The 25,958-nt window shown below is 32.9% G+C and overlaps 3 protein-coding genes across 3 annotated transcripts in view; 2 read left to right on the top strand and 1 right to left on the bottom strand.

Moving 5' to 3' along the window:
* LOC126883989 (ras-related protein Rab-43) overlaps positions 1 to 9,549 on the bottom strand; it is a 31,729-nt gene extending 22,180 nt beyond the window's left edge. Inside the window, exons 1-2 of the mRNA XM_050649761.1 lie at positions 9,213 to 9,549; positions 8,816 to 9,157 (exon numbers count right to left, since the gene is read on the bottom strand). Of these exons, the coding sequence (XP_050505718.1) occupies positions 8,816 to 9,157; positions 9,213 to 9,425 (555 nt within the window). The 5' untranslated portion in view covers positions 9,426 to 9,549. The remainder of the gene's footprint in view (positions 1 to 8,815; positions 9,158 to 9,212) is intronic.
* A 340-nt stretch (positions 9,550 to 9,889) lies between these two features.
* LOC126883990 (uncharacterized) lies at positions 9,890 to 10,696 on the top strand. Its single transcript, XM_050649762.1, has 2 exons — positions 9,890 to 10,153; positions 10,209 to 10,696. Exons 1-2 carry the CDS (start codon positions 10,057 to 10,059, stop codon positions 10,694 to 10,696), a joined length of 585 nt encoding a protein of 194 aa, XP_050505719.1. The 5' UTR covers positions 9,890 to 10,056.
* LOC126883987 (protein pygopus-like) overlaps positions 10,695 to 25,958 on the top strand; it is a 34,470-nt gene continuing 19,206 nt past the window's right edge. Inside the window, exons 1-2 of the mRNA XM_050649759.1 lie at positions 10,695 to 10,963; positions 11,025 to 11,270. Coding sequence (XP_050505716.1) covers positions 10,708 to 10,963; positions 11,025 to 11,270 — 502 coding nt within the window. The 5' untranslated portion in view covers positions 10,695 to 10,707. The remainder of the gene's footprint in view (positions 10,964 to 11,024; positions 11,271 to 25,958) is intronic.

Here is a 25,958-nt window from a genome sequence, read left to right as displayed (position 1 = left end):
ACAACAATTAAAAACAAAATTATTTTCAGGATCGTAGTTATAAAGTGAATTTTTCATGACAGGGGCGTATTAAAAAAATAACAATTATTTAATGTTTTTAATTTAATAAATTAGTTAAATTAATATACTTGAATAATTATGTATAAGAATTAAAAGCAAAAACTTATGAGGGACTTAGAATTGAGAGGACTAGATGCTAAAGGGTATAAGTGACAAAATATTGTAAACTGAGTTAAGTACACAAAATAATACTGGAGAGTATTAAAAATTTAGTGGGAAAGAGATACAGGTGAATTAAACTACTGGTGGCGACATATTGCAGGTTCTAGTTTGACTACTTACTTTTAACTACTTACGAAATATTTAAAAACAGTTTGCGGCAAACAGGTATAACTTCACTTGTATCCCTTTGCCTGTAAGGTGTTGGATATTATTTTTGGTGATTTGTTAAGTATCTTTGCAAATCAAGTCCTTAAAAAATTATTCAAAATAAGTGAAATAATAACACAAAATGTACCTACCAAGTAAGTTTCCATAAATAAAAATGTTTAATTTTTAAATAATTTTGCTTTTATTTTAGTTTAAGAATTTAAGAAATTGGTAAGGTACTTAAGTGGCAAAGAGAAACAAGTGCAAAATTTGAAGCAGAGGGGTATAAGTGCGAACGTTTTTTTCTAAATTTCAAATATTTTGAATGAAAATAAATACTAACTTTACAAAAGCTTTTACAATTAGATAAATAAAAGGTATAAAATTAATTTAAAATAAGTTCATAATCGATTAATTTGCTGTAGAATTTACTATGTAAATTTAACTTTGACTTCCTTTTTCTCAATTGAACCATTTTATCACTTGTACCTCTTAGCATCTGATCCCCTCAATTATAATAAAGGCTATCTTCTCATCTTATAATAAATAAGATTCAAAAAGTTTTATTTGAAGTCTGATGATTAAGTTGTAAAATTTAATTCGAAAATATTTTGTGCACTGGCCTGTAATACTGTAAACACTGCAAATATACTACAACACTGTTCTATACTACAGTTCAAAATAACCTAATAAATTCGTTATGAACCAAAAACAGGGATAAAACGTTTCAACGAATGTATAGTTACTATTAAAAATAACATAATAAATTCGTTATAAACCAAAAATAGCCATAAAATGTTTGAAAAGTGCTGTACTACAGCAGCGTCGTGTCCCAAATTTGCTGGCAAGCTGCTCCCTATAATGCATTAAGTGGTTAATAGATATAGTCGGTTCGCTCAGATACAAGTGGCTAGTGATTTTAGTAGGTAATTTTTTTGTTTTTGGCCAATTTTGCCAAAATTGGCAAAATTACTTACTAAAATCACTAGCCAATTGTGTATGAGTTTAGCGAACTGACTATAAATAAATAAACACAAATTTCTTGAAAAGGTAATAAATATTGACAAGACATTGTTTTAGTCATACCACATATATTCAAGGTTCTGAAACTGTTTTCTTGTGGCATGTCTAATTTAATTATTATAGAACAAGAGGCAGCGCAGAAAAATCTATTTGAATTTACTAAAGCTAGATTTTTCACAGTTGATTACTGTGAGTGTGTAGAGAAACATACTGCGGTCGGTCAAGCGAAACGTAGAACAGGGGTTACTGAGAGGATATCAAAGTTGCTTTCCTACGAAGGTAATTATTTCCATTTACTAAGGCTGAAAATCAGTACATATACACATTCTAAATTAAATATAAATAAAAGTTATTATAGTCGGTCAGCTGTATGACGGGACAGAGCCGGTCGGTCGGCCTCAATAGTCGATTGCGGAAATGAAGCATTTTGGCTCGCAATTTTTTCGTCCAGCATGGATTTACTTGAAATTTTCAAAGAAGGTAGGGAATAGTCCAAGGATCATTTTCTATATCATGCCGCTATCATACGCTAAAACCTTGGGGGTGGTTGCCACCTCATCTCGGGGGTGGGAATTTTTTATTACATTTTAACCGTGTAATTCGATGTAAAAAGTGGTTCTAAGAAAAAAATGTTTTTTACATTTTCTTCGTAAAACTAATATTTTTCGAGTTATTCGCGCTTGAAAATAACAGTTTTTCGACGAAAAAATCGACTTTTTTAGAGGGTTTTTTGAGAATACCTCGAAAAATATGCATTTAATCAAAAAAACTGTAGATATCGAAATTGTATCTTTTAGTAACACAAACTAAATTCTTTTCCTATAAGATCTTTAAGACCAATACAAACCGAGATACGGCATGTTAAAGGTTAGCTTTTTTCGTCAAATGCACAATTTGAAATATTCAAAGCCAAATAATGGGAAAATTTGAATTTTTCGAGGAAAACTTAAATAATCTTTTTTCAAGTATAAGTTTCTAGCATGAAAATTAAGCGACTTATGAAAAAAAAATGAAAAATAATGAAAAAAATGTCGGTACCTGCTTTTCTCTACGAAAAAATCAGTGAAAACAACCCCCTAACTACCTTCCTAATTCAAAATTGGTCTTCACCTTTCTGTAGTTCTTTTATATTTATATAATCAATACACTCAACGAGTTTGACACATTTAAAATGCCTAATTTTGGAAAAATTAGAGTTTAAAGAAAAATTGATTTTTTGCAATTTGGTATTTTTCACCTTTTACTTCAAAATATCTCCGAAAATACTGAAGATATGAAAAAAATTATAAACTACTTAATTGTAGCTTTTTTAATGACTAAAATTACCCTGTCTATAGATTTTTATTACAGTGAATAGTTAGCCAGATATAGCTATTTAAAACCTCTATTTACCAGCAAACACCCCCTTATTCGAGCCCTTTAAACCCGCCCCAATTAAAAACTAAGGCATCTTACGGAATTTAATTTAAACAGTCTTTTAGCTCTTTAAAGATCCTACATCATTTTTAAGGGGTCTCATTACTAAGAGGATATCAAAGTTGCTTTCCTACGAAGGTAATTAAATCCATTTACTAAGGCTGAAAATCAGTACACAGTGAGATATAATATTTTTCCAAAATTAGGCATTTTAAATAGGTCAAACTCCTTGAATGTATTGATAAAATAAATATAAAAGGAACTAGAGCAAGGTGAAGACCAATTTTGAATTAGGAAGGTAGTTAGGGGGTTGTTTTCACTGATTTTTTCGTAGAGAAAAGCAGGTACCGAAATTTTTTTGATTATAGGTCGCTTAATTTTCATGCTAGAAACTTTTTATTATTTTTTTTTAGAAATGTCTAATTATATACTTAAAAAAAGATTATTTAAGTTTTCCTCAAAAAGTGCAAATTTTTCCCATTATTTGGCTTTGAACATTTCCAAATTATGCATTTGACGAAAAAAGCTAACCTTTAACATGCCGTATCTCGGTTTGTATTGGTCTTAAAGATATCGTTGGCCAAGAATTTGGTTTGTGTTACTAAAAGATACAATTTTGATATCTACAGTTTTTTTGATTAAATACATATTTTTCGAGATATTCTCAAAAAAACCTCTAAAAAAAGTCGACTTTTTCGTCGAAAAACTGTTATTTTCAAGCGCGAATAACTCGAAGTTTACTCAGTTTTACGAAGAAAATGTAAAAAACATTTTTTTCTTAGAAACACTTTTTACATCGAGTTACATGGTTAAAATGTAATAAAAAATTCCCACCCCCGAGATGGGGTGGCAACCACCTCCAAGGTTTTAGCGTATGATAGCGGCATGATATAGAATGATCCTTGGACTATTTCCTACCTTCTGTGAAAATTTCAAGTAAATCCATGCTGAATGAAAAAATTGCGAGCCAAAATGCTTCATTTCCTCAATCGACTATCGGGGCCGACCGACCGGCTCTGTCCCGTCATACAGCTGACTGACTATAATAACTTTTATTTATATTTAATTTAAAATGTGTGTACTGATTTTCAGCCTTAGTAAATGGAAATAATTACCTTCATAGGAAAGCAACTTATATACCCTCTCAGTAACCTCTGTTCTGCGTTTCGCTTGACCGACCGCAGTATGTTTCTCTACACACTCACAGTAATCAACTGTGAAAAATCTAGCTTTCGTAAATTCAAATAGATTTTTCAGCGCTGCCTCTCCGTCTATTATGTTTATAAAGGATTGAGCCACAATTGGTGTTAATGAAAATTACATTTTTAATTAATTAATGTTTGTAGTTTCGATTTCCACTCATGAAATCATTGTCAAAAAGAAATTAATCTAAAAACTTCTGAGATGATACAATAGAACTATGAATCAATAATTATAAAAAAAACAGAAATGAAAAAGAGCAAACACATCAGCAGAATGCAGCAGGCTTTGGTTGCCAATACTTATAGCCACTTTACATGATGCAACTAATTGCGCAATTAATTGCACAATTTCTTGCAGCAATAGAAATTGCATCGTGTCATACGAGAATTGCACAGAAAAGCTGCAGCTTCTTGCAGCAACTTCTTGCTGCAAGAAAAATACCAATAAAGGAAGTTTTTTTATGGCATGGATTTTATGTCATTTAGCCAGTCACAACATGACGTACTTAGTGTCATGTGTAGTGTGTGTGTTGAGTAAGTGTCTTGTTACTTTGCAAAGTCAACGTCATTGTCTTTGCAAAGAGATGCTAATTGTATCTGAATGTCTGTGGTCCCTCCGGTGAGTAACGATCCCACAAGGACATAAACTATCTTCATTTATTAATTTATTATAATAGAATAAAGGAAGTTGAAGAACAAATCATAGAAAATCTCATACACAATACATATGCAACACACAATACACTGATACACAGACATCGACAAAAATTAAGTTCAATTTCAACACTCACATCTATAATATAGCTTATAAAAACAAATTAACACAAAATAACACACAAAAACAGTCAGAATTTGATACCCCTAGGACAATAATTTCACTTTCAAACAATTATCTTTAACCCGAGAGCAGTAGCGCCATTGTTTATAAATATAGTAATAGTTGGTCAGCCCAATAGGTAAATTTGTTTGATTCTAATTGAGACAGTCACCAGAAGTCACCATCATTTCTGTCAGGGTCAAAGAGATCAAGTTGGATATGATCCTATTCATATCACTCCAACTCGCATACATATTAAGAAAAATAAATATATGGCAGAATATACAGTGATGAGCAGGCTAATAACTGGCAAAGTAGCGCAAAAGATGGAAAACATAATAAATTGCGAAACAAAAAATAATGAAACTAGTGGAGGTGGAAATGATCGTTATAAACGTATAAAATACATTACATAGTTTCCCACCTTTAGACGTCTGTGGCAGGAGTATTTTATAAAATTCTACTGTCACAGTGACAGTTGTCATACTCCTCTGATAAGTCTAAAGGTGGGAAACTATGTAATGTAATGTTAATTTATACGTTTATAACGATCATTTCCATCTCCACTAGCTTCATCTCTTTTTGTTTCGCAATGTATTATGTTTTCCATCTTTTGAGCTATTTTGCCGGTTATTAGCGTGCTCATCACTGTATTTAGAAATTGAATTAATGATGTCATGGCATTATACATATACCGTGGAACCTCGATTATCCGTCTCTCCATTAATCGTCACCTCTGTTAACCGTCACAGCACATTCAGATGTTGGATTGACTACATAAGCAAAAATTTTAATGTAAAAAAATTTAAAAAAAAAGTTAATTTGATTTGTGATGAGGACACAAACGGCTACCCATTGCTGGCGGATAAAGAAATTGTTGAAATGGCAACAAAGGCGGACCAAACAGATTCAGAAGCTGACACAGACTTGGAATTTGACTGTAGATATCGTCGCACTAGAACAATACTAGGATATCTTCAAATATTTGACTTTTGAGTTATCTGCCCTATCTGATGTAAAATTTCATAAGCTATCTGGAGATATACTAAGATTTGTTCAATCGGCTGCTTTGTGGTGTTTATGAGCAATATCTTAATATTGCACTAGTTGATTTGTTGGAAATACCTGGGTTAAAAGGAAGATATCTTAAAATACCTTTTTATTATCCGATTAATATTTGCCTTTTCTCATCATACTTGTCGTGAAATACCCGGACATTCCCATATGTTTTAGTCTAGCTCCACATCTGCATTACGATTTTTTTTAACATATCTGTCTTTTTAAGTTGTCTTAGTATTTTACTAGCAAACTTGCCCGACTATTTCACCGAATGCGGCAAAGAAAATTTTAAACTAACCTGTTTTTTTTTAAGTTGTCTCTCTATTTCCCTAACTAAGCTTCAAAAATAAGGATTATTTGAGTAATATCCGAGTATATCCCCACGCTCACCTACGAGTTCGTGGATGAGTCGGTCAGTTACAGTAAAGTTGTTCACTTTCACTGGTCAGTTCAAGTTGCTCTCTGACTGCAATAGAGTGCAGATGCTAGAAGTCGTTTTTTAAATTCCTTATCGTGGGGCATACCCAAAATGAGGGTGACTCTATGCATTCCTGCATAGAGTCTGCCAAAAAAGGAGCTTTACTGGACCTATTTCAACTCCACAGGAAATGGCAATGATCATAAAATTAACCAAAAAAAAACAGGAAAGCCTTACATGGTTAATAATCTTCAATTTTATGATATTTTAGATTGGAAAAAGTAGCGATTAAAAAATATTCGCGAAGTTTTTTTTTTCAATTTATTATTGTTTATTTAGTGGAATTTTAGTATAAATGATTTAACCAGTTGGTAATACTTGATTTCATTTTATAAATTTATGTAATAATATATGCTATTTCTTGAAGTTTCAGTAAAAATTAAAAAATTACAATACCTACTGCATTGTTGTGCAAATAATTATTGTGTAAAGATAACTTTAAAAATTAATGAAACAAGACAAAGTGGTCAAGTGCGTCAAAAAATAGTGTAAGAGTGGGATATTTTCAAATGCTAATAATAGTAACAAAATTAATTGTTGAAAAATAGAATTGGTGAAATACTAGGATAAGATGAAGAAAAATAAAGATATTTTTAAAGAATATTACAAAAAATAAATACAATACTAGGAAAACTTCGACACTTAGCAAAGATAAATTGTATATATCAAAAATTTTTAAAGTGTAAAAGGAGGACATGTTACAAAATCTCAGTTTATTCTCATTATTTATTATTTCAAATGTTCAGTTGAACTCTAAACACACTCAAGAACAAATAGGGCACCATAAAATTTAAGAAACAATGCAATAAACTGATATAAAATATTTTTATTTCATACTTTCTATGGAGGAAATTTAAAACTCAATTTACTCGAAACTATATTTTTTAAGTTGTCTTAGTATTGTTCTAGTACGACGATATGTTGATGAACTTATTGTAACTGACAAAGATTTGCGTAAATAATCTAAAGAAGCTGCATGCAATAATTCATTGAGTTAGAGAATTCTCGACAAGAAGAAGCCAATAAAGTAGATTGCATGATCTTATGCCGATTAAGAAATTCAGCCGTCACAAAATGTGTAGCAACAGTAAAACAAACAAAGATTTCAGAATATTTTAAATACCTACGATTGTATGAACACAAATCCCTCTTATATTGTCAAACAAAACATACAAATGAAATTTGAGAGTTGTACCATGAATTTTTAATTTATTTTTATGTTCTGTTAACCGTCTTTTCGATTATCCGTCATACCCTTGGTCCGGTGCCCTGATGGATAATCGAGGTGCTACTGTAATAGCACGACATCGATAATTCAATTTCTAAGAATATACTTCCATATATTTATTTTTCTTAATATATATATGCGAGTTTGAGTGTTATGAATAGGATCGTATCCAACTTGGTATCTATGCATTTTGGATTTATCGTAGTTACGGCTGACGTTACGATCCTGACAGAAATGATGGTGACTTCTGGTGACTGTCTCAATTAGAATCAAACAAATTTACCTATTGAGCTGACCAACTAAAACTATAATATAAACAATGGTAGAGCTGTTAGAAAAAATCTAAAATTTTATCCTTTTCAGTGATAACTTGATAAAAGATTCTGCAACATGATTTTCCACTCATAAGTGCCTCGAAGAGCGGTGTAGTAATGCATAGGTTTATTTTTTTTTTCTTCTTCTTCTTCTTCATTTTGTGGAATTTATGGCTTTGGCGAGAACCAATTAGCTTAATAATTGTTAGAAATAGATATTTCTAACATAACAAGTAAATAAAAAGATTACGTGACAGAAAAGATTGTGACTGTTCCCAGTTAATTACACATTGCTGTGGTCGTGGTACTGTGGTCCATAAAATCTAAGCCAAGTTTGTCATTGTTTGAAAAGAAATAATATATAACCCAAAAAAGATACGGCTATAAAATCTTCACAGATTTTTTTAGAATTATTATTTTTTTTAGAACAATTTCCGGAATAAAAATTAAGTCAATTGAATAGAAAGTCAAACATTAAGTAGTTAATTAAAAATGTACTTTTTTTATACCAATTATTGTGGCTCAATCCCATATAAACATAATACTTGTTTATTATACCTAAAATGGTAAATTAATCCCACAATATTTACCAACGACATTGTTATTGTTAACACGCTGGCTGCCATGTTCAAAAAAATGGGTCCCTATGGCCACGAGGCTCCCATTTCTATGTAGTTGACACAACTAGGGTGTCACGTGGCTGTTATTGAAAACAACATGAGACACAACATTTGTGTGTCACGTCAGCCAATGTGTTAACTGGAACAATTTGGTGTTATTGGTGTATTATAGCGAATTTTAAAGTTTTATTTATTTTCAATTCATTCATGATGTCTGTCATGAGTTCATTTCTACAATTAATCAATGAAAATTGGCCATAATTTTCTGTTTATATACCATTATACTGACCTTTAATTCTGTGGCAAGATACATGAAAGCTTCTTCTATATTAGAATTAGACTTTGCACTGGCTTCTAATACAAAAAGTACATCTGGCATATATTGACAAAGTGCCTCTGCTTCTTCAAATTCGACCTCCCGTAAAGTTTCTAAATCTGCTTTATTTCCAACTACAGCAAGTAAGACAGAGTTACCAGAGTATCTTTTTACTTCCTCAACCCATTTTCCTACAGATAAAAATGAAGATCTTTTGGTTATATCATAAACAATTATTACACCATTGGCAGAACGATAATAACTTTGGGTTATGGTCCTAAACCTCTCTTGACCTGCTGTGTCCCAAATTTGTAACTGGAAGTAGATAAATTTTAAGGTGTGTCACTTTTATAACTATTATACATTTTACCTTCACTTTTTTATTATCAACTACTACTGTTTTCATAGAAAAATCCACTCCTATAGTATTTCCATGTCTTTCAATAAAAGTTCCACTCTTAAATCGTTGAACAACACAAGTTTTACCAGTGCCACATTCACCTACAATTACAATTTTGAATAGAAAATCGAATGCCTCTTCATTTGGAATTGTCATTAGAGTTGTTGGATTTCTTGTAGTCATGTTTTCACTTTGCTAAGGCCTAATCATTTTATTAAATTGCAATAAAAATGCTAAAAATAACATTTTATAATTTCATTCTTTTTAATTATTTGACATTTTGAGCATCCGTCAAAAGTCAAAATACAACCAAATTTTTTGGTTAAGTTAGATAGACATTTGATATTTGATAGATAAAATTTCTAGTTTTCTACTTTATCACTATTTTTTAAATCATGTATTTAGTATTATTAGTATTTTATTAGATTATATTATGGCATTATTCTCCGTAAATTTGTTTTATTAACATTTGTTTACATATTATATTGGCTATAAATCAACTTTTTTTTAAATTTGATTTCATGAAGTATGAAAATATGCCTTATTTCACTTATTTGATTGACGTTACTACCAACATTGCAAAATATTTTTAAAATTTGTATTATCTATCTTTGTTACTCTAATGTAATTTACTAGTTTTCTTTCATACTATTCATCTCGTCATTTACACAGCAACAGCACACAGCAGCACTGCACTGGAATCTGGAAACCAAAATCCAAAAGTGATTGAAGAAAGAAATAAACAAACCTCAAAATATTGAAAATTGAAAATTATTTAAGAAAAACATGGATAGAATCCTGGTTTTATTGAAAAATGTCCAGTTATAGCTCAGATGATGAAAACTTGGAATTATTAAAAGAAGCTCAAGATAGTCAGTTCCTTCAAGAAAATTTGTACAGTGAGAAAAAAGGTTGGCTAGAATTTGATTTTTAGAATCAATTATTTATACTTGTTTATTATTTTAGACTTCATAAAACCAGAAACTCAGAATATTCCAGCCAGTTTAAGACAAAAGGAGGATGAGAATGAACAGTTTAACAATTTTAAAATAACTCCTGAATGTCAAGAATATATAGCAAAACATTTGTGCTTGCTTCTTGATAAAAAACTAGAAAATGAGTTTAAATATGCAACTGATGACACAGAAGTTAAATCTAAAAGGAAAAAGATTGGTGGCGTTAAGCTGTTTTCTAAATCAGAAAAACCAATAAAAATTGAAAAATTCCCAAGTAATATTGTTGCATTAACTTTTAAACCAGTGAATAGAACAGTGACAAAATATAGTGCTCCAGTAAATTTAGATGACTTAAGAGCCATAACAGTATCTGGTAAAGATATTTTGTTACAAAAGGATATTAAACACTGGTCTAACAGAACTAAATCATCAAAATTTTTCCAATACAAGCAAACAAACAATGGTACATTAGAATTACAAGAACAGCCATTTAAATAGTTAATATCAACATGTCTCATATGCCTCCATTTCGTCTTAATGTCCCTAATCTACCTACAGACTTGCCATCTGCTCCTTCAAATCCTAAAAAAAGAAGGAAAAATGCTCCCATTCAACCTCCTCCCAGTGTCCAAGATCTGTTACCTCCACCCTTGTCAGGATATGGTGATACCATTGTAGCTTCCAATCCATTTGATGACTGTCCCAGTAATGTTAACACTGGGGTTATGTCAAGACCCCATGGAGGACCACCTATGGGTATGGGAGGTAGGCTATAAGAGATGATAATGTTGTTGCATTATGTATGTATGTCTATTATGTATTGTAGGTCCTGGTCCAAATATGGTAATGGGTAATAGTCTGGGGATGTACCGTCCTATGTGTCCAAACCCTCCTATGGGTATGAACTCTCCCATGATGCACAGTCCTAATACACATCAGATGAATAATGCCATGATGATGAATGGACCAAGAATGAATCATATGGGACCTAATCATGGACCTCCACATATGATGCCCAGTCCTAATGGACCTGGTGGAGGTGGACCAATGGGTTCTAGTATGAGTATGACTGGTAATTTCCTTTTTTGTTACTGGGATATCTGGATTAAAGTTTTGTACAATAAAAAGTATTAACAAGTCAAGAACTGATTAAAAATTCAATAATTATGAATTTATTTACCTAATATTGTTCTGAGCTTATTTTCCCATGCTATTTTGCTTTTGTAACTAGAAGCTCTAATAACTAAATGTTCATACAAATGAAAATCTTCACAACCGTGCTTATTGAGTTTACATGTTAAGCGCCGAACTACAGAGTGAGTCTGTAATTTAGAATAAATTAAATAGTTCAAATACTAATGGTTTTTGTTAATGCTCAGACCTGTCGATTAGTATTTCAAATCTAAAATTTTTACATACAAAAATAATGTATAATGTATACAGGGTGTCCCAATTTAGAGATATGATGTCATCATTGATTTTCTTAAATGGCAACACTGTCATTTTGATAGCTATTTATATACTGCATTTACATAACTGCAAAATATCAAATTTTTATTCCCTATCATTTACAAGATAATAAGAAATAACAAAGTTGTGAAAAACAAGAACCTAATCAAATAATTGAATTTAGTCCACTGAAGGCCGCCTAGAGAACACACGTTTGTGTTTTTTACATGTTTTTTGTGGTTTTTTAGTTGAGAAAAACACCGAATTATTGGCTGAAATTCATATCTGTAGATGCATAAAAATCTGCAGTTTGTTTTTAATGTATTAGTGTGAAAAATTTGTGTGAATTATAATATTATAATTGTGAGTGTAACTTTTTTTAACTAAAGTAATTAACATCAAAACCTGTGCTGATAAGGTTAATTTGTTTTGGAAACATTATAATTTTTATGAAGTGGCTACTACTCCGTGATCAGGATTAATAATTATATTTAGTCGCTACTCAATACTAGTTCCTTTTTCAAAGATGTCTGGTAAATGTTGCAAGTGTTCTACCAAATGTATTTTTAAAGAACCTAAGAATAATGGAGAGGTTTTTGGTTATCCATGTGATTTTTGTAAAAAAGTTTTATGTAAAAGTTGCTCAGGTGTCAGTGTTACAGAGATTCGTTGCCTCTTGTTATCATCATGCATTTTTCCTTGCCTTTGTGGCGATTGTGTGTCAGTAATAAAGTCAGCAGTAAGCCTTGATAACAGAGTCAGAGCCCTGGAGGATGCCTTAAGTGAGGCCAAAATTGACAACAGCCAGAAAATTGAGGAGCTCGAGAAACAAGTTGGTGTGATAGCAGACGAAGTTAAGAGTATGGGAACTAGTTTTTCTTCATGTCTTGATGATATTAAAAAGGATCTTTCCGTTATTAAAAGTTCCACCACCCCATCGTCTACACAGGGTGGCTCCGGGAATACTGCACCAGTGGTACATAATAATGTGATGTTTGAAGTATCTGAGAGGCAAAAGAGAGCATGTAACTTAATGATGTTTAATTTAATCCAAAACAATGAGGAAGACGATTTATCTAGAGCCAACGACATCCTCTTGGGTCTGTCAGACTCCCCAGTCAACATACTGAGCTCAGCCAGAATTGGGAAACGCAATAAAAATGGACATCAATCATTATGTCTAACCCTTGAGGCTCCTGAGATTGTTCATTCAATCTTGAGGAACAAAAGAAGACTCGATAGAAGCTTAAAAGTGTTTATTGAGGCTGACCTAACTAACGAACAACGTGCAGAGGTTAATTCTCTAAAAACAGAACTTAAAGAGAGGCAGCGTAATGGTGACCCAAACCTAAAATATGTAAATGGTATACCAAAATTGCTCACAGAAAACATAGAAAATCAACAGAATTAAAAGTTCAAGCCACTTTGTCAATACCTGTTTATTTTCAGAACGTCAGAGGTCTGCGAACAAAACTCAATCTACTCTATGAGAATATATCATACTCACAATATGGCATTATAGTGCTTAATGAAACATGGTTGACTAGTGACATTAACAATTCTGAACTACAAATGTTTGACTACAACATCCACCGAAAGGATAGATCTTTATCAACAAGCATTTTTTCTCGTGGAGGTGGGGTGCTTATAGCTGTCCGTAAAACAATATCTAGCACAGTTTTGTTAGCAAGTAACAGTGTTGAACATTTGTTTGTTAAAATTGAAGTTGGAAGCAGTAAGATCATCATTGCTACTGCTTATTTTCCACCGCGATGTGAACGAGAGAAATATTGGGAGTTTACAGAGAATGTGGAGAAACTATCGGATGAACTTCCAGATCACAAGCTTTGTATCCTGTGGGACTTTAACCTTCCTTACTGTAACTGGTCCAGGGATGGAATGTATTCAGTGGGTACCCCTTTGACAGGAGCTTCACCTCGTGAAATTGAATCCATACAGATTCTTTCAGCTTCATGCTCGTACCATAACCTTTATCAAGTCAACTCCATTAAAAATGCACACAACAATTTGCTGGATCTGATTTTCATGGACGATGGCGAAGCTAAGATATGAACAGCAGAGATAGTCCTATTTCCTTTGCTGCATATTCATCATCCACCTATATCTTTTGAATTTAAGTGTGAATCATGTGTTAACAACCCTGGACTGACTGGTGACGCTTTTTATAGAGATTTCCATGTGATGAACGTCCTAGATGTTACAAGTTTTCTTTCTCGATTTAATTGGGATAATTTGTTCCATAATAAGTCTCTTGATGATATGTTCAGTATTTTTTACGATATTATATACTTAACAATTGATCCTGTTAAAAAGTATTCAGCAAAAAATTTCCGGTGTGGTTTTCTCCAGATCTCAATGTTACAATTATTCAGAAAAAGAAATTTCACAAAGAATATCTGAGAACTAAATCCCCCACTCTCTTTAATGAGTTTTCTGCATTAAGGGCTCGATTTAAACGCTTAAAACAACAATGTTATCGTGATTACATTGCATTAACTGAATCATCTCTCAGGGATAATATTAGAAATTTTTGGAAATTTGTTAGTAATAAAAATAGCAAGCCTAATATACCATCAGTTGTACACTATAATAATATCACTGGTTCTAGTGGTACAGAAATTGTTAAATTTGTTTGCTGAATATTTTTCAAAAACTTATAGCGATAGAGATTGTGTTTTGCAGGATAATATTTTAGTTTCTGGTGACATCAACTTATCACAATTTACTATATCTCAATTTGGCATTTCTATTTCGTCTATATATGAAAAACTTTCCATTTTGGGTAGCAACAAGGGGCCAGGTCCAGATGGTCTTCCACTTTCTTTTCTTAAACACTTAAGCTTTTTACTTTCTAGACCTCTTTTTCACATTTTTAACCTGTCATTAAAGACAGGGATGTTCCCAGCCTACTGGAAAACTAGCTTTATTACACCAATACTCAAATCTGGAGATAAGTCTCAAGTGAACAATTATCGTCCGATTAGCATTCTGAGTTGTATTCCCAAAGTTTTTGAGAGCCTTGTATGTGACTACTTGTCAGCAAGTTTAAAAGGCTGTCTTATCGACCAGCAATTTGGATTTCTCTCTAGCCACTCTACTGAACTTAATTTCTTGACATTTACCGACTTCCTTTTGGAATCTCTTGAAGGAGGCTTCCAGGTTCATGCTGTATACACAGGACAGGCTTTACAAAGGCATTTGACCGGGTAAATCACAAGATTTTAATCAATAAGTTGAAAGGTCTGGGTATCCAGGGTGAACTTTTAGAATGGTTATTATTCTACTTATCTGAAAGAATACAAATAGTCAGGGTTGTTTTGTTTTAAACATTTTGTTTTAATCAACTGTTTTAAACATGTTTTAAACGTTTGCTTATGTTTAAAACAGTTTTTGTTTAAAACACTTAAATTAAACAAGTGCTTTTTTTCATTTTCTTTATTAATATAACATCAAAAAAATTCTCAAATACATTATATAAACTTTTTAACATATATATTATTTATTTATTAATAATCTGAACACAAAAAAAATTGGAAAACTGAAAATATTTTGCAAAGAAGAGTTAATCAATTTCTCAAAACTGTTTCAGACTCATAGTAATCTTGTAATTTAAATCAGTCACGTCATCACTGATGGAATTAAGCTCTTTAAAAATTGAAACCAACTTAGCAGCTTTGACATTGCCTAGCCGATTACGTAGTTTGGAATGGTAAACCTTATGATGAGAAGAGTCTTTCTATGTTGGCTGACAATGCAACAGCTGTGTGAAGCTGTTGAGCAAGTTTCAATGCTGTAGTATACCTATTTATATTTTTCTTAGAACGCCACCATGCCAATGGTTTTACATTCTCAGTATAGGTGTTTAGAAAACATATGGTGTAACACACTTTGCCTGGTAATAATAATAATCTAAAATGCTTCTGGATGATAATTTATAATGGATGGAGGATAAGTTTATTTTCAATAAAGCGATGATCAAGCAAATTTGCCAAAAAATGAGCTGGAGTCACCAAATCATTTGCCTGTTTAAAAAAAACACTAAGCACCACCAGAAACAGCACAAAATAACTGACAATAGACGTTATTGCAATAGCCAATCTGGGGTTCCACAGGCAATAGCTTCTAATTTTGCAATTGGTTTTCTTATCTATTATTTAGTAGAATAATAATAATAGATCAAACACTTTCAATTAATATTATGTTTAGGAAAATATGATTTAAACAATGTTTTCTTCTAAGTTTTATTTGTTTAAAATATAAAATTTAAAATCAAAAACATTTTTAAAGCAAAAAAAACGTTTAAAACAAAAAAACATGTGTTTTAAACAAGTTTTATTTGTTTAAAACATGCAATTTAAAAACAAAAAAAACATGTTTAAAACAAAAAAAAACGTTTAAAACAAAAAAAACGTTTGTTTTGTTTAAAATTAAAAAAACATGTTTTTTTGCAACCCTGCAAATAGTACTTGTTCAGGGTTTTCAAGCATTTGAAATTAAGATACCTTCAGGAGTGCCACAAGGGTCACATCTGGGACCACTTCTATTCAATATCTATATTAATGATATTACCTCCTTTTTCCACTTTGCTTTTGTCCTAATGTTTGTATTTGAAAATCGAGAATGATGGTGACTATCAAAAATTACAATCTGACTTGGATCGGTTGAGCTATTGGTGTGATAACAACGGAATGGAACTTAATGTTCAAAAATTGTCACTTAATGGTTTTTGGTCGAAATAGAACTCCTACAAATCATATCTATTCGCGGTGTGCAAGTACTTGGAAAGGGAAACGAGAAACGACCGTGCGCGAGTCGCGGAGAAATATTGCATCTATCTTAAATAATTCATATTGTCAATTGAAATTGTCAAATTGACGTATATTTCATACCTTCTGTCATTGACGCAGAAAAATTATATATTGCTCCATAATATTGATATGATATGCAATTATTATATAAAGGTAAATTTAATTAATTGTATTTTGCTTGCAGTACTGCATTTTAATAACTGATTTTATTTACTACATACAATTGTTTACGTTTGCTAAACATAACCTGCATCTTATTTTTTCTTCTTATTATTTTTTTGGACTATGGTCTTGACAATTATCCAGCAACCAGGACTAATATAATTGGCCAATATAATTAAAAGTGCGAATAAAAGTACAGAGCGTAGAAATAGAGGTCGCTTTGCCGAACTTGCACGGTCCCAATACTATTAAGGATTGTCCTTTAGACTCTGTATCTCAGATAAAAGACCTAGGTGTTGTGCTCGATTCCAGCTTATCCTACATCCCCCATATCTCATCTATTGTCTCAAAATCACTTCAACTTTTAGGACTTATCAAACGTTGTGCTAAAGACTCTAAATATCCCATCCATAAAAATATTGTATTGTTCACTTGTGAGACCTCACCTAGATTACTGTTCATGTGTTTGGTCTCCCCACTATAACACCCATATTCTAGCTATCGAGAGAGTTCAGCACAAGTTCTTAAGATTTGTTGCATTTAAACAAAACCAGAGGGTTGATGAAATTAACTATTCTAATATAGAAAAGTCTTTCAACATAACGTCTCTCCAAATCCAACGCATGCATAAGGATCTCACAATGTTTTATAATATACTACACTCCAATAATTTTGGTCCTCAACCATTGGAGAAAATTAGCCTCCATGTTCCCAGTAGACAAACGAGACTAAATCAACTGTTTTACATTAGACCCCATCACACTAACTGCGGACACAACTCCTTCATGTCCAGAACACCAGATTTGCCAACCAATATTTGGAAGGTTTAGATTGTTATAGTTTTCCAAATGAATTTAAAGCTCAGCTTAAAAACTGTGTGTGATAACTTGATATCCTTGTGTTTTGTACATTTTTTGTTAATGTTTGTTATTTAATGTTCCTAGTTTGTATGATTAAAATTTTTAAATGTACTTTAGCTTAGGTTATAAATCTCCTGTGATTAATGTTTATAATACTGTATTTTAATTGGGTGATTCATCATCATCATCACGTAGCGCTACAACCCTGGGTGGGTCCTGGCTGACTGTACAACTTTCTTTCAATTTCTTCGGTCTTCCATCAACCTAGGGTCAAATGGAATGTTCATTTTCCGGAGATCTGCTTGGATGTTATCTCTCCATCGCATTCTGGGACGTCCAAGTGGTCTTTTGCCTGTAGGAATCTCCTCCCATACCAGTTTTACAAGTCGTTCGTTATGAAGTCTGTGCACGTGGCCTGCCCATCTTAGTCGCTGTGATTTAATTTCTTGGACAATATCGGTGTCATTGTAAAGTGCTTTTAATTCGATGTTAGTTCTGATCCTATACTGGTTTGTGTTAATGTCGTGGTGAGGTCCGAATAGTATTTTTCGTTCAAAACGTCTGAGCTTTTCTTCGTTTGATTTGGTCATGGTCCACGTTTCGCATCCATATGTTAGTACTGGTCTGACGATGGATTTATAAATTTTGATCTTGGAACTTCTTGTAAGATTTTTTGATTTTATAAGCTTATCCAGTCCGAATAGACAGCGATTTGCTGATTGGATTCTGTCTTTTATTTCTTCAGTAACATCGTTGTCACCTGTGATTACGGCCCCCAGATACTTAAAACGTTGTACTCTTTCGAAATTGAAGGTGTTGACCGTCACATTCTGTCCTTCTGTCTCTTCGTGTCGTTCTATTTATACACATATATTTCGTCTTCTCTTCATTAATCCTCAGCCCTACTTCGCTTGTTGCTCCTTCCACCTTGTTGAAAATGGCTTTTGTGGATAGGATGGAGTCTCCAACGAGATCAATGTCATCTGCGTAAGCTAGTAATAACTTGGGACCTTGAACCGATAGCAGTTCTGTCCTTATTTCGGCCGACCTCATGGCTTTCTCTAATACAAGGTTAAAAAGTAGTGGAGATAACGCATCACCCTGTTTGAGTCCACTGTTGATTTCAAAGCTGTCAGACAGTTTATTATTTACACGTACTTTTGATATTCCACCCTCCATACATACTTTAGTCATCCGAATGAGTTTCTTTGGTATTGAGAACTCCGCCATGGCATTCCATACTTGACTTCTTTCTATGCTATCATATGCCTGTCGAAAATCTATGAAGAGATTGTGTATGGGTCTGTTATACTCCCATCCCTTTTCTAGAAGCTGTCTCAGCGTTAATAGTTGATCTATTGTGGATCTGTTTGCCCTAAAACCGGCTTGATATTCTCCTAGGACATTTTCAGCATAGGGGGTTAGTCTACTAAGAATGATGTTTGAGAGGATTTTATATGCCGTGTTTATGAGTGAAATTCCTCTATAATTCGCGCATTTTGTTTTGTCCCCTTTTTTGTAGATGACCACTATGATGTTTTCCTTCCATCTTGCTGGTATCCTTTCTTCTAACCATATTTGTGTTATTAAGTGGTGGATTTGGCGATGTAGTGCCTTTCCACCATATTTCAGAAGTTCTGCTGGTATGTCGTCCGTACCCGGCGCTTTGTGATTTTTCAGCTTATTTAACGCCTTTTGGGTTTCTTCAAAAGAGGGATTTTCGACGGGCATGTCCGCTGTGATATAGATCTCTTCTTTGTGCTGTTCTTCCTGTATGATGTTGAGAAGGCCCCTGAAATACCCTTTCCATTCTTCTGTTAGTTCTTTATCGTCGATTATCATATGACCTTGATTGTCTCTCAGTGTATGGATAGAATTGGTTCTATGTCCTCTTTTCTCAGTGGAAATTGCTTTATAGAATTCTCTGGAGCCTGGTTTGGGTCGATCTCTCTCCATAGCTTCATATTTTTGTTGTTCATAGTTTCTTTTCTTTGTGCGTATCATTTTTCTTGTTTCTTTTCGGCAGTCGTCGTATTCCTTTTTACTTTTGTCTGTTTGTAGTTGTATCCATGTCTTCCTTACGATTTGTCTTTTTTCCAGCTGTTTCCGACATTCCTCGTCATACCATGTTTTTGCCCTCTTCTGCCTATTCCTTCCAAAGATCTTGTCGGCAGTCTTGGTTATTATTTCGGCAGTCGTTTCCTACAGCTCTTCTATATCGTTGTAAACTATTTCAGAGTTCAAGGTTTGTTCAAGTTGTTCTATATATTTTTGATGTTTCTCTGTATTCTGCATTTCGTCCATGTTCCATTGTGGGTTTATTGTTGTTTTGTTGTATTTGTGGCTAGATATTCTGGATTTGACTTTTGCTCTGACTAAGTTATGATCTGTGTCTCCGTCTATTCCTCTGAGGCTTCTTACGTCTATGATATTGCTCCCATGTCGGGCATCTACAATGATGTGGTTAATTTGATTTCACGTAATATGGTCGTTTGAGATCCAGGTTTGCTTATGAATGTCTTTATGCGGAAACATAGTTGACTTTATTAACATATTATTAGCTGCTGCAGTTTCTGTGAGTCTTAAGCCATTATCGTTGGATATATTGTGGAGGCTATGTTTACCGATTGTGGGGTGTAGGCTAGGCTCTTTGCCTATTTTAGCATTAAAATCTCCGCAGAGTATGCGCATATCTTGTTTGGGCATCGTATCTATCACTCTTTCTAGGGCGTCGTAGAAGTCATCCTTGATATCTTTATCCTTCTCCTCCGTTGCTGCATGAGCTGAGATGATAGAAATGTTGTATCGTTCTCCCTTCATTCTGATGTAGCATATCCTTTCGTTTATAGGTTTGAAATTTAGTATATTCTGTACTAGACCGTCTCTAATCACAAAGTCCGTTCCAAATTCATGGCTTCCGTTTTTGTTATCGCTGAAGAAGATGGTGGATTTACTTATTTTTATATTTCCATCGTCTGGCCATCTTATTTCTTGGACTGCTGTTATATCCATTCTTATGTTCTCCAGTTGTTCCACAGCATTTGTGGCAGCTCCAGGTCTGTACCAACTCTGGACGTTCCAAGTTCCGATATTCATATTCCTTTTACATTGCATTGGTCGTTTTTTGTGTTTATCCGTCTGGTTCCGAGGCAAAGTTGCAGTTTTCATAACTAGCTTCTTTTTCCGAGGGTGGGTAGTTAACCCTCTGCTCAACCCTCCCCTTTTATCCGGGCTTGGGACCGGCTGCAGTAAGGTGATTTCCAAGCTACTCAGTCCACCCGTTCCTCACCTTACCCCAGGCAGAGTTAAAATTGGGTGATTGCCCGTTGATAAATAAAATAAAATAAAATAATATTTAATTATTTTAATTAAGTAAATGCTCATAATATTGCCCATTGACTATTTGACAATATCCTAAAAGTGATCGAAATTTGTTTTGAACGTTATGAGCATTTGCTTGATTGAAATCATTAAATTCAATTATTTGATTGCTTGTTTTTCATAACTTTGTTATTTTTTATTATCTTTTAAATGGTAGGGAATAAAAATTTGATATTTTGCAGTTATGTATAACTTTACATACCCTATCTAAAGAGCTATCAAAATGACAGTGTTGCCATTTAAGAAAACCAATGACAACGTCATATCTCTAAATTGGGACACCTTGTATACATTATTATTCTATGTAAAAAATTTAGATTTGAAATACTAATCGACAGTTCTGAGCATTTTTCAAAAAAAACAATTAGTATTTAAACTATTGAATTTATTCCAAATTAGAGACTCACTCTGTATATTTTGCGATAAGGTCTGTGGAGCAGCCAAAAATTATGGCCTATAATACAGCTATGCCCTGTGAATAATATCTAAACACATGGCGTCCTGGACCCGACTACTGTGTATATGTTTTATACACAAAGCGCTTATGGTGTTCAAGAATGAGATCTACAATATATTAAAGTCTATCATTAATAATAAAATATTGAAATGTCTTGGTTTCAATAAACTTTGAATTGAAGTGTTGGTAGAAAAATAAATGAACAAATTGCATAATATCGTGGCAACAAAATGTTTGGATAGTTATTGAAAAAATTATTATTTTAATAATAGTCCATTTCCCCACTGTTTTTGCTTCAAATTTTAAAGAGCTGCTTGGATTGACATGAAATTTGGCATTCACATTGCTGACATGTCAAAGAAAAAAAGTGATATTTTGCTGATGTGGGTGAAAAAATTCACGTTCAAAATCAGTCTGGAAATTTGTTGAAAATTTCTTTGTTGAAAAAAAATGTTGAAAAAAAACTGACTAATTCTATGCAATTTTTGTTCTATAGCGTTTTTTCACTTTTTGACAACACTTTTTGAGTTATTTACTGGTGAATATTATGTTAATTTTTCAACAAAAAAACACTTTTTTTGCCAACAACTCGAAAAGTCAGTATGTTCTCGAAAAAAATATTCTTAACAAAAAGATAGCTTATACAAAAGTGAAAAACAAATGGTGTATGTATGAGGTCTCTAGACCCAGTAGAAGCAGAGTTGTATCTAATGAAAAATAGCTTAATATTTGCCAAATTCCAAATCTAATATTTCAACAAGAAATAACCAAAAAATGAAGCACTTTTTGGGGAAAACTCATTACAACTTTTTTTTGTTTAAAAAAGCTTTATTTTTGTTTTTTAAAAAAGTTTCTAGCACCAAAATTAAGCAATTTACGCTCAAAGTAAAGTTGGTCCCTTTTTTTGGTAAAAAAAGAATCAGGAAAGTCATCACCTAATAATTAACACCTCAAATGAAATTAATGGTTGCCGCTTCACAAGTTGCTTTACTTATATCCTATTTATATGATCTGTAAGTTTCATCAGTTCAAAGTGCTTATGTATTTTTAAAAAAATTTGGTTTTAAAGTAAATTTTTTTTAATTTTCGAAAAGTGCTTTTTTTTTTCAAAATAAATTAAAAATTATTAGTGATACCAAAAATTCTAAGGAGTTTTACTCCAAATGTAGGTTTTGCTGTTCTGAATATTTTGGATTTTTGTTTTTCTGTAAGACAAAAATTGGCTAAGATACAGCTGTTAAAAATTTGCATACACTCGTGATTAGTGACTCGTTCAATTCAACTGCATCCCTTTCAAAAATAAGCACTTTGAACCGATGGAACTTAGAGATCATATAAACAATACATAAGTAAAGTAACTTGTGAAACGGTAATGATTAATTTCATTTTGAGATGCTAATTAGGGGGTGATTTTCACGATTTCTTTTACCAAAAAAAAGAGACCAACTTTATTTTGAGCATAACTTGGTTAATTTGATTCTAGAAACTTAAAAAACAAAAATAAAGCTTTTTTAACACTTTAGAAAAGTTATAATAAGCTTTCCCCAAAAAGCCTCCTTTTTTAGGTTATTTCATTTTGAAATATTCTATTTGGAATTTGACGAATATGAACCCATTTTTCATTAGCTACTACTCTGCTTCTGCTAGGTCTGGAGACCTCATGTGAACACTATTTTTTTCACTTTTTTATAATCTATATTTTTGCTATTTTTTTTTTTTGATAAAATACTCTTTGAGTTATTTTCGAAAAACCGTTTAAAAAAGTGGTTTTTTATTTGTTGAAAAACAAACATATTCACTCGCAAATAACTTGAAAAGTATTAACTTGCGAAAAAAAACGATATAGACCAAAAGTTGCTTAAAATGAGTTACTTTATCCATTTCCGGACTTATTTTGAACATATATTTTTTCACCCCCGAGAAGGGGTGAACCTCATCTCCAGGATAAAAGCACACATCGGCACAATATCACTTTTTCTTTGACGTGTTAGCTATGTGTATTCCAAATTGCATGTCAATTCAAGTGGTTATTTACTAAGTTAGAGGTTTTGCAATATTTTACTGTTAGTGAATGGACAATAAGGGTTCACATCACCATGTGCTTTTACAACCATGTGTGTGTGTGTGAGTTTGAGCATTATTGGCTTCGGAGTCAATGTCCATTCGCCATCTTACCTTTTCGGAATTGTTTGTATTATTTATGCGGAAGCTCTAAAGGAGTGCTTCCTGCTTTCTACTGGTTTGTTTAGGTAGATATCCAATCACAATCCTGCTCCAATTTTACAAAGAACTGTTTTATATACCTATATCTAATTTTTCAACGATTTTTATTTCTATTTGGAATTATTTCCTTTCGTTGTATTTTTTTAAATCTTTTTTTTATTTATTTATTTTTTTATTATTATTATTTTTTATTTTCCATTTTTTTTTTCATTGTCTTTTTTCCAATATAAATTGGGATATTAGACTATGACACAATTTGACGCTTAGGGGTCGATCAGAGCATTTAGACGAGACAGGTGGACCTCGAATAGACATAGGGCTTAACACGAAGGAAAAAAAACCATAGGTTATAAACTTAATCTAATATGTACATAAAATATGTTTGTACAAAATTTGATAAATATTGTAATCTTCTGCTCTTGATAGTTGAGTTAAGTTATATGGTCTGGTGATTTTGATTCTTCATTTAATACTTTAACCTCGTTTATTATTTTAGAACAGCCTAAGATCATGTGCTCCGCTGTACCTTCTTCTCCACATGAACAATTAGGAGAATCACTCAATTTTATTTTAAATTTGTACTGGGGAGTTAAAACATGGTTGGACCTTAACCTGCACAAAACAGAGAAAACCCGCTTGCTTCCCGACGGTCTTGAGAACCAAGACTGGCCAGGAGGCTTGGTAACTATGTTTTTATAAAATTTTCCTTTTGGACTGTTACTATACATTTCTCTCCATTCTGCTAGTATTATGGGTTTTACGTGGCAGGCAATTTCACTGTGGGGACACTTATAGCTTAAAAGCTCTCCTGTTCTACTTCCTTTCTTAGCATCTTCGTCCACTTCTTCATTCTCTTTTATTCCACAATGTTCTTTAATCCAAACTAATGATACATTGATTTTTCTTGTTTGTAATAAATTCATGAAGTTTAATAATTATATTGATCAAAATATAATTACTACTGACTTGGTGGATATTTTTTATTTTCATAATAGCACTAACGGACCGTGTTGCGACGTCGCAACATAACAACGCATTGTATGCCACACCTGCCTTTCGATGACACTGCCATCGAAGAACACCCTTGTCTGTCGATCCGTTGAAACATCGCAACTGATCGACGCGACGCAGCGCAAAGCAGTGATGGGGCCTCGTTCTAATGCGGTTTCCTCGAAAGCGGCACCGACAAACTGCGATCGTAATACTGCGATGAATGACGTCATAAAAACTGTACCACGCAAAATAATAGCGGTGGTTTCCAAGGATGCGTTGGAGACCACCGCTTGCTGAGTTTGCACATTCCATTGCCGCAGTGAAGAACCTTGAATTTTTCACCGTAATCTGACGTAATTCATCGCAGTGTTAAGCCTCGGTTTCCTCGAAAGTGGCACCGACAAACTGCGACCGTAACACTGCGATGAATTACGTCAGATTACGGTGAAAAATTCGAGGTTCTTCACTGCGGCAATGGAATGTGCAAACTCGGCAAGCGGTGGCTTTCAACGCATCCTTGGAAACCACCGCGATTATTTTGCGTGGTACAGTTTTTTATGACGTCATTCATCGCAGTGTTACGTTCGCAGTTTGTCGGTGCCGCTTTCGAGGAAACCCAGGCTTAAACGTTCCGTTGCGACGTCACAACGCACAGTGGTTCCAAATGCCGAAAACGTGGTCATGAACCTTTAAAAGTATTTATTGTTCATGCACTTCGGAATTACTTTCGTTTTTAAGGGTTTTTGGCATCGCTGATTACGAATATGATATTATTTTTTCTGAAAAACAAAATGGCGGATTCAACATGGCGGAAAGAAATCGAAAATATCAATCAAAACGCAAATTTTTTATTAAATTTGGTAGTTTATGGTCCTTGATTACAAATCTAACATTAATTTTTTTAAAAACAAAATGGTGGATCCCATATGACCGAAAGAAATTCGAAAATTTTATTTTAAACGCATATTTATTTAAAAATTTATATTATAAAGGTCTTTTAAAATTGCTGATTACCAATACATTTTGTTTATGAAGTACAGTATCCAGAAACTATTACTTATGTAAAACCGCCCATACATACTCAACAATCGCCAGAATCATGTAATATGCCTCATTTCCCACTTTTATATTCAAACAACTGCCAGCTATGCATAGGCAGTTATAGGCAGCTAAATCAAAGTGATTCTGTATCTTCTTACTATATACTTTAAGATTAATAAAAATTAGCCTCAGAATTATGCAGAATTTTGTACTTTTTGAATGTATCTTTGTTAAAGTTTAATTATTTCAAGTATATTTTCACTATTTATGCATTAACAAATTTAAGGTATTTATTGTTACTAAATCTTAAGTTAACTTACAGCTTACATTACTACATACTTGAAAAAGAAGAACCTGCTTTACAT

Source organism: Diabrotica virgifera, chromosome 4, assembly GCF_917563875.1.
Source record: "Diabrotica virgifera virgifera chromosome 4, PGI_DIABVI_V3a".
NCBI classification, from domain to species: Eukaryota; Metazoa; Arthropoda; class Insecta; order Coleoptera; family Chrysomelidae; genus Diabrotica; species Diabrotica virgifera.
Note: the sequence above shows the minus strand (reverse complement) of the source record. Positions and strands in the feature narration are given on the sequence as shown.

Coding starts and splice junctions, on each gene's coding strand:
- LOC126883990 (XM_050649762.1), top strand. CDS start 10,057: ATGTCCAGTTATAGCTCAGATGATGAAAACTTGGAATTATTAAAAGAA. Junction 10,154..10,208: donor TTTGTACAGTGAGAAAAAAG/GTTGGCTAGAAT, acceptor TTATTATTTTAG/ACTTCATAAAACCAGAAACT.